This window comes from Echinops telfairi, unplaced genomic scaffold (assembly GCF_000313985.2).
Source record: "Echinops telfairi isolate 266 unplaced genomic scaffold, ASM31398v2 ScPeMD7_9;HRSCAF=40, whole genome shotgun sequence".
Classification (NCBI taxonomy): Eukaryota; Metazoa; Chordata; class Mammalia; order Afrosoricida; family Tenrecidae; genus Echinops; species Echinops telfairi.
In genome coordinates, this window is record NW_022103906.1 from 80,328,337 (window position 1) to 80,340,396 (window position 12,060).

Here is a 12,060-nt window from a genome sequence, read left to right on the forward strand (position 1 = left end):
ATTGCTGGATCATGTGGTCTTTATATTTCCAACATTTAAAGACGTGCCACACTCTTTGCCACATGGCTACATCACTTTGCCGTCCCACCAGCAGTGAATGAGATTTCCAGTATCTCCATTTCCAGCTTTTAAGAAAACCTTTTCTATCAATAAATTCTTTTATGTGAGTTCATTTTTACATATGGTGAGAGATATGGGTCCTGTTTCATTTTTCTGTGAATTGGTATCGTTTGTCCAGTACCGTTTCTTAGAGATTATCTCCCTCACTGACTTCATTTTAACGCTTTGTCCACAGGTATATGAATGTACTCTTAAGTTCTCAGTTTTGCTCCATTGCTCTATGTGTCTGTCATGGCATGAGTACCAGACTGTTTTGAGCACTTTTTTGAGTGTTGTTTTGAGTGGCTGTGTAATAGGTTTGGAAATAGAATAGTGTAAGGTCTCCTCTGTTTTCTTTCTTTAGGAATGCTTTGAATATCCAGAATCTCTTTCCTTTCCCTATAAAATTGGCTATTCATCATTTTCACACCTCTTTAAAGAATGATGGTGGAATTTGGATTGGAAGTGTATTATATCTACACATCACTTTGGGTATGGTTAACATTTTCACAACATTGAATCTTCCTATCCATGCGTATGGTCTACTCTTCCATTTATATAGGTCTCGGGTTTTTTTCTTGTATTTTGTAGTTTCCTTTGTATAGGTGTAAACCACAAGAATTTGAGTAGAGATATAAACCCAGTGATTCTTGAACGTTTTCATTTCAAAACCCATTATGATGATGATGATTGTTGTTTTTATTATCAATTCTAAGAAGCTTTTGTGCTTGTGGATTAGTCATATTTACTAAATTGGAACTTAAAAGTAAGAATATCTTCAATTGTTTATTTAAACACTAAGGTGGTTCACACTTCTCAGCACAGTCAACCATTTGAGATCAAGGGCAGCCTTTGTCCAAGGATAAAGTTCAGAAGGGTTAGGCAAAAAGGAGGAATGGAAATTGGAAACATAAAGAGTAGGTGGGATAAGTGATGTTACACTGTGAAGGTTGCAATCAGTGATATGAAACAAAATGTGTAAAAAAATTACATAAATTGTTGAATAAAAAATGGGTTTGCTTTTTAATCCTTCATCTAATTTAAAATAAAAGTTAATAAATTGTTGATTTATTAATTCACTTAAAATTTTTAAAATGAGGAGCTGATACCAAGGACTCAAGTAGACATCAAATGTTTTGAGAATGATGATGGCGACAAATGTACAATTGCTTGACACAATGGATGTGTGTATGGATTGTGATAAGAGTTGTACGAACCCCAAATAAAATGATTAAATTTTTAAAAAAGCAATATACAAGTGTGCTTGACACAATGAATGTATGTATAGATTGTGGTAAGAGCTGTACGAGCCAATAAAATTATTTTTAAAATAAAAAAACAAAACAAAACAATGCTAAACCAATTACATTCAACATGACTTTTTATAAGAAAAAGCTATGGGTCAGAATCACCACCATGGCAGTGAGTGAGTGAAGGATCTCAAGAACAGTTACTTGTTGATACCAAGGGCTCAAGCAGAAAGCAAATGTTTTGAGAATGATGGTGACAACAAATATACAAATGTGCTTGAAACAATGGATCGATGGATGGATTGTGGTAAGAGTTGTGAGAGCCTCCAAGAAAATGATTTTTAAAAAAAAAAGAACAGTTATTTAGCTCCTGTGTCTGTAAGACTTTATGTTGGAGCAACATGGACCACTTCTAAGAAGGAAGTAGGAATTTCAGCTGTTTGATGTTGTCAATTCGCTGGCCTTACATGCCCCTCTTCATTCACAGAAACGAAAAGAAGTCACGTGGAGCCAGGTCAGGCTCACCACCACCGCATTTTACCAAGATCAGTCTCTGTGACCAACAGAAAACAGCAGACGTGAAGGATCCCATCACATTTCATTGCCACGACTCCGCCATCTCCTCTCAGCTGAGAGAGTTTTCCCACCTTTCTTTATTTTTAATGATCTTGACAGTTTAGACTGTAAGGGATACTGATGAAGGATCCTGCCAAATCCCTCCAGTAGGATCTGACTCGTAGTTAGGCTCGTGTGTTCCAGAAGAATAGCAGAGACTGAGTGCCATTTCCATTGAATCTTTTGGAGGAGTGCATTTGAGCCACACCTTCCCCATGTGGCTGAGGGTCCAGAGGGAAGCAGAGGGGAATGCGGAGAGCACCTGGGGTTATTCTGAAAAGTCGTTGGGGTGCGAATGGTTAATATGTTTGGCTACGAAGGTCGGAAGGTCGGAAGTGTGAGTCCACACAGAGATGCCTTGAAATGAAGGTTTTGAAGGTCAGCTTCCAGAGAATCAGCCACTGGACATGCAATGGAGCAAGTTTTACTCTGGTGTGCATGGGGTCACCTGGAGTTACAAATGGCTTGATGGCAATTGGTTATAGTAGTAGTAATATTGTAATAAAAATAAACATTTCTTTTACAAATATATAAATAAATATGTTTTCTAAAGCAAAAAAAGTTGTGAAAAGCGTGACATTGGATTACAGTTTTATAAATCTCTTTAATATCTAGCTTAGTACAAGACAAAGTCCCATATCTGTTTCTGCATTCAATTTACTGGCATAAATTATTTTAGCTGAAGGAAATGAAGATAATCCATACAGTCATATAGTTGGAAAAGGAAGCAATATTTTTATATCATTTTTAGGTCATTGTAGATTTTCTTCTTTAATACCAAGTCAAACTTTGACCAGTAGTAGTTTCTTAAGGGATATAATGCAAAATCTGAAACCATATAAATCAACTTTTCATACTCTGCTAGACTGAAATCCATTCATCTACCTTGCTTTTTGAAGAGATCCTCTGCCGGTGCATGACTCTGAAACATCATAAATTCCTCATTTGGAAAAAAAATTGACCACAGAGTTATGTGAGAGCTTCCTAATGCTGATATGTTCCATTATACAATAAAATCACATCATTAATGTCTTTACTGACCTCCTCAATAAAGTCTGAGATTGGGATGCTGTCACATTCATGACGGCATATAAATTTTTCAAAGTTTTAAATGTGGGGCTTAACAGCTTACATTTTTCCAAATTGGCAAAGAAGAAGTCTCTATTTACAGATATATGATTCCATTGTAGAAAGCCACAAAGATTTGACAAGAAAATCATTAGGGATAACTGAAATAGTTGGCAACGTGACAGGGTACAAGATAAACACACAAAACTGAATCTGTTTCCTGTACACGAATGAAGAGAGCTCTTAAAAGGGAATCAAAGGAACAACACCATTCACCAGAGCCATGTCAAAAAAAAAGCCATGTAAAAGATGAAATACCTAAGAATAAAGCCACTCAGAGAAACAAGACTTGTATGAAGAAAATTACAACATGCTACTGCAAGAGGCCAAAAGACCAAGAAACATGAAAAAATGCTCATGATCACTAGCCATTCAAGAGATACAAATCAAAACACTGATGAGATACCACTTCTCACCAGACTAATTGCAGAGTTCAAAAACAAAAAATAAAATAGCAAATGATGGAGAAGATGTAAAGGGATCTGAACCCTCACACACTGTTGGTGCAATTGTATGTGAAATGTGGTGACATGCTTCTTCCAAAAAGTGTATGTCTATGCATGCATGTAGGAGAATCAGAGAATCGGCCACTGGACATACAATGCCCAGTGGAAGTCTAGTATGATATCATTCTAAGTAATGGAATAATGAAGGTCTCCCCCTTTATTTCAAATTAGTTTTCATATTGATCGTGAAAATATATTACTTTTGAAACAAATGTGAAGGCTTACAAAAATTTTAAGTATTTAATTATATAATCATATTTTATAATTCTTATAGAATCGTTTTTTAATCTTAGGTTTTATTTACATTGGTTTGGGGTTTTTTGTTGTTACTCTCTAAGATCTGGAAATCACCACATCTCTGTCAATTTTTCATAATGTGGTGGCTGGTGTATCACTGTGAGGCTGGAAGATATGTCACTGATATTTCAAATACCAGCAGGGTCTCCCAGGGTGAACAGATTTCAGGAGGAGCCTCAAGACTAAGAACCAATGGCGAAGAGTAAACAGATGGTCCATTTCTGAAAACCGTATGGACAGCAGTGACCTCTTGTCAGAGAGCGTGCCGGGGGATGAGGCCCTGAGGAACAGCTGCCTGATGGAGAGAAGCTTCTGGACTTTCATTGCTGAGGGGACACAATGCAAAACGAGGGGGGAAAACCCAGCTACAAGCATCATTTAATTAATCAGAATGTGCACAAGATATGAGTCTAGGAAAACTGGAAGTTGTTCAAATGACATAGAATGCATAAAAATGGACATCCTAAGCATTAGTGAACTGATGTGGACTGATATTGGCAGTTTTGAATCAGAAAAGAGGTTTACTGTGCTGGGAATGATAGATTCAAGAGTAACAGTGTGGTATGCAAAATAAAAAAGAACATTTCTTGAAAATGATGATGGCAACATATGTATAAACATGCTTGACACAATGAATTGTGATAAGAGCTGTACAAGCCCCCAATAAGATGATAAAAAAAAGAACATTTCAAGATCTATCTTGAAGTTCAATGTTGTTTGTGATAATATCTATATACCTACAAGGAAGTCCAGTTAATATAACTGGTATTCAAATGTATAGACCAACAATTAAAGTTAATGGTGAAGAAGCTGAAGAATACTATCAACTTCTTAAGTCTAGAATTGATCAAACACACAATTAAGATGCATTGATAATTACTGGTGATTAGAATGTGAAAGTTATGTTAAAAGAGGAAGGAACCATAGTTAAAAAACATAGGTCTTAGTGATAGAAACTAAACTGGAGATTGCATGATAGGATTTTGCAAGACCAACAACTTCATCATTGCAAATACCTTTTGTCAATAATAGATATGAAGATTATACATATAGAAGGTGCAAGACGGAACACACAGGCACCAAATTGTTTACATCTGTGGGAAAAGACCATGCAGACACTCACTATCAGCAGGCAAAAAAGGCCAGGGGCTGACTGTGGAACAATTACTCATGTGTAAGTTTAGGCTGTAGTTGAAGAAAATTATAAGAAGTTCACAACCAAAACACAACCTTGAGTATATTTCCACCTGAATCCTCAAAATATCTCAAGAACCGATTTGACACATTGAACATTAGTGACAGAAGACCTCAGCTGTGACATGACAGCAAGAACATCATCCACAAAGAAAGCAAAAGATCATTAAAAAGACAGGGGGGGAAATACCAAAGTTGATGTCAAAAGAGATTCTGAAACTTATTCTTGACTGTAGAGTAGTTAAAGCAAATCGAAGAAATGATTAAATAAAAGGGCCAAACAGACAAGGTTAAAAGGGAGCTCAAGAAGACAAAGTGAAATACAATGAAATGTGCAACCACCTGGGCTTAGAGAGCCCAAAAGGCTAGCACTTCTCAAGCTGAAAGAGCTAAAAATAAAACAAAACAAAACAAAATCAAGCCTCAAGTTTTACTACTGAAGGATCCAAAGAACAAAATATTGATCAATGCAGGAAGTATCAAAAGAAGATGGAAGGAGAAATACACAGTCACTGTACCAAAAAGAACTAGTTGACATTCAACCATTTCAAGAGATAGCATATGATCAAGAACCAATGCTATTGAAGCAAGAAACCCAAGCTGAAGACATAACAGGAAACAAGGCTCCAGACATAGATGGAATATCAATCGAAAGGTTTCAATAAACTGATGAACCACTGGAAGTACTCACTCATTCAAGCCAAGAAATTTGGAAGACAGCTATCTAGCCAACCAACTGAGACATTCATATTTGTGCCCATTCCAAATAACAATGAACAAAAAGTGTGAAAAATATTGAATAATATCATAAGCAAAATGTTGGTGAAGATAACTCAAGAACTGTTGCAGCAGTACATCTACAGGGAGATCTAGAAATACAAGCCAGTTCAGATGAGGATGTGGCATGAAGGTTATGCAAAGTACCATGGCTACCGGAAGAACCAACTCATCTGTCTCAGAAGTACAATCAGAATGTTCCTTAGAAACAAGGACAGTGAGACCTGGTCTCAAATGCTGTGGGCAGATGAGGAGAGACTGTCCCTGGAAAGGATACCGTGCTTGGTAACATAGAAAGTTGGTGAAAAAGAGGAAGACCCTCAGTGAGATGGATTCACACAGTGACTGCAACCCTGTGCTCCAAGATGACAATTGTGTGGATGTTCAGGACTGAGCAACGTTTCATTCTAAGAAAGGTTGCTTGAGTCAGAACAACTCGAGGGTACCTAACAACTACAAAATACAGTTAGGAAATAATTCTCTTTTTTAACAGTTTTATTGGCATATAATTCACATATCACACAATTCAATAGTTCAATCATATCAAGAAAAGTTGTATAGCCCTCACCACAATCAATTTTAGTACATTTTCTTCATACTTATACTCATCATTAGTACCTCCCCATTTCCCCACAACCTGCCCTACCATAACCCCAAGGTAACACTAATCCAATTACTGTCTCTATACATTTACCTACTGTGGATTTCATATACAGAAAACCATTTTTGTGCCCCCCCCCAAAATAAACAATAAGGTAAAAACAGATTAAAATTCAATTGAAAAGAAAGTAGAAAATATTAAAAACTACAACAAATTTAAAATGGATCAAAAGGGAGATCAAATAATAAAGTGTTCAGTTTAACTTAACTACATCTGCAATAATCCACTTCCCAAAACACTCTGCACGATAGCAAGGCTGTTCACATCCCTGGTCCTTGGTCAGAGGGGACTCACCAGAGGCTTCATCCACGTGTAGGGAAATTTGTCTTAAAATGTTACTTCCTCCCAGAAAATACTACAGGCCTACTCAAACAACTCAACCCATAGTATTAAAGGTAAAATAAGAGATCTACCCTACCTTCAGAAAATTGGGGTCCTCTTTGGTCATGTAAAAAGGGTCATATTCGTTTGGATCATAATGTTCTATAAATACATTTCCCTATAGGAAAGAAATAAAACCACACATAAGAAAGTACAAGAGGTGCACAATCAGTTCTGAGTAATACAGAACCTGATAATCTAATATATATACAACAACATTTCTATGCTTCAAAATACTATCAATAACAAATAGAAAAGGGAAAAGACGGCCAATTTTGAAAGTAACTTTCATCTATTCAGGTAATAAATACTAGTGATGGAAGGAAATTACTTCCATCAGTAAGATTCAGAAGTTCATATTTAAATGCTTATTAGCTGGACATCTCAGATCTCTTAAAAATATATAAGAATAGAAATATCTATTCATTTTTACAAATAATTTTGTACCAGAATAAAATAAAAATGAGATCTAATTTTAACTAGCTCCCTGCCATGGTGTCAATTCTGACACGTGATGGGGACCCTACAGGACAAAGCGGAACTGCCACAAAGGGTTTCTGACACGGGAAATGTTTACAGGAGTAGAAGGCCTCATCTTGCTCGCTTGGAAAGCCTGGTGGTTTTGAACAGTTAGTTGCCAACTTACAAGTAAACCAGTATGCCACCAAAGCTCCTTAGTCCTGATACTAGAGAGTTGAGTGTTTTAATAGGTCAGTACAGTAGGTGATTACATGACGTATGTCCAAGCAGAACTCGTATGCCACAGGGCTTGCAGGGGCTGCTACTCTGGAAGGAGATCAGGCCTCAGAGTGGAAGCAAACCACCACCCTCCCTGTTAGCAGCTAAGCACATTAGCTGTTCACACTACACAGAGATTACACATGACATACACGCATAGGGAAAATTAATAGATGGCCAGAGAATTCTGAATAGCACTTAGCCCTACTGGATGAGGGTGCAGTGCTAGAAAAAATTATCTTGACCTCAGTACTGATCACACCACTCTGTTCATATGTGAAACTTCATTAAGTTGTATTTACTCAATGTGTGTTACATCCCAACAAAAATTGTAAATAAAAATAATAAATTAAGTATAAATTAAAATTACATGGGAAAAACAAAGGAAAAAAACTTGCAATGTGCATATTTAAATCCACACACACAAAAAAGGGAGGTGCTGTCAGCTTTCCAAACAGATAAGTTTGAAGATGTTTCTGTAAAAGGAAATAGAGGAAAGAACTAAGAGGCAAAGGGCATTTATAGAGGTCTAAATATAGACATGTACATATGTAAATATATATATGATGATGGGGAAATAGATCTATGTGCATATATTTAAAGGTTTAGTACTAAGGTAGCAGATGGACATTGGACCTCCACTCAAGTACTCCCTCAGCATAAGAACACTTTGTTCTATTAAACTGGCATTCCATGATGCTCATCTTCCCAACACAATCGCTGAAGACAAAGCGGGCACACAAGAAAAGTTGGTGAAAAATGCTGATGGTGCCCAGCTATCAAAGGATATAGCATCTGGGGTCTTAAAGGTTTGAAGATAAACAAGTGGCCATCTAGCTCAGAAGCAACAAAGCCCACATGGAAGAAGCACACCAGCCTGTGTGATCACGAGGTGCCGAAGGGATCAGTTATCAGGCTTCAAAGAACAAAAATCTTATCATTGAGAATGCGGAGCAGTGTGGAGTGAGTAGCCAAAGCCCATCTGCAGACAACTGGACATCCCCTTACAGAAGAGTCTCAGGGAGGAAACTAGCCAGTCAGGGTGCAGTGTAGCAACGATGAAATGTACAACCTACCTCTAGTTCCTAAGTGCTTCCTCCCCATCCACTATCATGATCCCAATTCTACCTTACAAATCTGGCTGGACCAGAGGATGTACACTGGTACAGATAGGAATTGGAAACACAGGGAATCCAGGACGGATGATCCCTTCGGGACCAGTGGTGTGAGTGGCGATACTGGGAGGTTGGAGGGAAGGTGGGATAAAAAGGGGGAACTGATTATAAGGATCTACATTTAACTCACTCCCTGGGGGACGGACAACAAAAAAGTGGGTGAAGAGAGACTTTGGACAGTGTAAGACATGACAAAGTAAAAAATAATTTATAAATTATCAAGGGTTCATGAGGTGGGGCGGGGAGGGAGGGGAAAAATGAGGAAATGATACCAAGGGCTCAAGCAGAAAGCAAATGTTTTGAGAATGATGATGGCGACAAATGTACAAATGTGCTTGACACAATGGATGTATGTATGGATTGTGACAAGAGTTGTACAAGCCCCCAATAAAATGACTTAAAAGAAAAAAAGAAAAGTGTTTCCAAGAATGAAATTGCAGATTTGACAATTGTATTAGTGTAATGGGGAGTACTTTGAGGGTGATAAGGTTGCTTTGGGAAAAAAATTTAAATACATAGCTTTGAAAAAAATATTCCATTTTGCGGGGGTACCCCCTTAGATAAGGTAAATTAAAAAGTATTACTACAAATCATAGAAACCTTTATTAAACAAACTAAATATGTTTCTCCACATATCCTCAATCTAAGTCTAAATACTTCTGAAGGCGGGTTTCCACTTCTCTAACTCTTCCTCAAAGAATTCCGTGCTCAACTGACACCACACAGAAATGGCAATGTGGACGTCTCCCAGGGACTCAGATCATGCTCCGTTGAACTTTCGTTGGTTGGGAAGAAAATCAAATCCGAGGGAGCAAGATCCAAGCTGTGGAGTGGTTGGGGTAAGGCTTCCAACAAAAACACCTCACAAGACAGACTTTGCTGCCCTCAAGGAATAAGCAGGTGCATTGTCAAAATGAGGAAGCAATACTTGACTCAACTTCCCTGGCTTTTTCCTTGCCAATGCAGTTTTATATTTCCTTAACATTCTCCCTAATAAGCCCCTGTGATCATCCTACATCCTTTAAGGAAATCTACCATGATTACTCCTTTGGAATCTCCCCCTCCAAAAACAGAACAGCATACACAGTTTTCACTTAAGAGCGGACCTCTCTGTCTTGAATTTAACTGGTCCAGGAGGCCGTTGCTGCTTTGATGGGACGTTTCTTTTTCCCCAGACCCCCTAACAATGCTCAAACTTCTGAGAAAACTTGTTTGCAGCCATTTGCTGATCACAGAGACCTATTGAAGCATGTTGTTTGGAATAAAACAACACACGTATGAACCAAAACTCTAGTACGTGTGCTTATTTTTTTTACTTGTCTTCATATCATTATGTAGAAGGGAAGGCAAAAGCTGTTTGGATGATGTGTTAGTCTGGGTACATTAGAGAAACAAATCCACAGAAACTCATATGTATAAGAGAGAGTTTTATATAAAGGGTAAGTATACATTAAGAAAGCATCCCAACCCAGTGCTACCCAAGCCCATAAACCCAACATTTACCCATATGTCCAACACCCATCTACAGAGTCCTCCTCAATCTCACAAAACACACCCAATGACACTGACTGTAGGAGTAAAGCTGAATCAGTAAGCGTGTTAGCATCTCAATGCTGGCAGGGGTCTCCACACAGCTGCTCCAGCACCCAGGACTGCATTGGGGTAGGTCCATGTGGCTTTTCCTCAGGGATGTCTTGCAGGAAGTGAGTCTAGACAGCTGAAGCAGGGAACTGCTAAGGAAGCTACTACCTGGTCCGACCATCAGAAAGCAAGAGACCCGAGAACTAGAAAGGCAAGGCTCACCGAGCATTTATCCCTCCGCCCTTCAATTAACCCCACATGTGTTTATCAGCCAGGTTAGCACAATACACTTTAACTATCTCAGATGATTAATAAAGACCTAAGATGGCCATAGTCTTTAAACCAACTGAAGAAAATATTACATGACCTCTTAGTACCTTTTTATTTACATATTGTAAAAAGTCCTCGAGTTCCTCTTGTCTCCTCTGCTTAATCTTCTTATGTGAACAGACTTTTTCTATAATTTTCTTCTGGAGAGGATCTGCCACATGATCAATCCATCTCTTATATAACATCTCTTTTCTTCTTGCATTTAAGAAATCATGGTGTTGTACATACTTATCTAGTTCCTAGTAAACAGTGAGAGAAAAAGATAGATTATCCTAAAGAGAGGGCTGAGAACCTGAGATTATGATCCTTAGTTACCCTTCCATTCTGGAAATGAACTCACCCCCTGGCTCAATTTTCAGCCAAACAATAGACAGGTCAATAAAAGGAGCAAGAACATTAGTGAGGAAGAGACACATTAGAGAAATCAACCATAGGAGATCAAAGGGGCACCTTTACTCAAGGACAAGGGTTAGGAAAGAAAAAGTAGTAATGGAAACAAGAAACAGAGGAAGGAAGGGGGATAAGTGATGTAACATTATGGAAACTGTAGTCATTGAGATAAAGAAAAATATATAGGAATTGTTGAATAGAAAATGGATCTACAGTGTAAATCTTCATCCAATTCACAATGAATAAAAAGTTTGGGGGTTTTAAAGACATATTATACTAAAATTGTCTTGTTCTAAGATTTTTAAAATTTTAAACTTTATATTCATAATAATAACCCATAATAACAGCCCATGTACTTATTCGGCTTCAACTATAGAACACACACTGTGCGAGAACCAAGGAATATACAGACAAATGAGACAACAACCTATCTGCTCTCTGGGAGACAGACAACAAAACATTATCTACAAAACTTTAAGAAGAGTGACAATATAGCAAGTAGATATGAAGAATCCCCCCAGAAGAATTTATTTCAAAGGACGGCATTGAATCTGCAGCTCTGGGAGAGGGACATATCTGATCAGAGCACACGGGAGCAGTTGAAGGGGGAGGAGGAGAGAGTGGAGCACATCCTGGCCCACCAGGCTGAGGACGATGTTCCCAATTAGAGCAGCCAGTCCACAGAAAGTACCACATATCCGGCCCCACTATGAGACATGACGCCCCTCACTAACCCATAGTCCTACAGGAGGCAACACCGGAGAAACAGTAAGGGAATTGCACCCGATCTGATCCAGCCACACCGAGGCAAAGCAGTAAGGGGGTGCAACAGAACAGCAAGGGAACAGAGTGGCAAGGTCCCCAGGGAACCCTGAAGGTGGACTTTGAGGCCAGGGCATGGAGCCCCAACAGACTGGACTGGAAAACACTCCTAAAGG

General features: G+C 38.3%; 1 protein-coding gene across 2 annotated transcripts in view; it reads right to left on the reverse strand.

The window, feature by feature from the left end:
- Positions 1-12,060, reverse strand: part of FAM228B (family with sequence similarity 228 member B) — a 48,243-nt gene that overhangs the window by 19,627 nt on the left and 16,556 nt on the right. For both annotated transcript variants that reach the window (XM_045286923.1, XM_045286922.1), the window contains exons 3-4: positions 10,780-10,971; positions 6,946-7,026 (exon numbers count right to left, since the gene is read on the reverse strand). In XM_045286923.1, the coding sequence (XP_045142858.1) occupies positions 6,946-7,026; positions 10,780-10,971 (273 nt within the window). The remainder of the gene's footprint in view (positions 1-6,945; positions 7,027-10,779; positions 10,972-12,060) is intronic.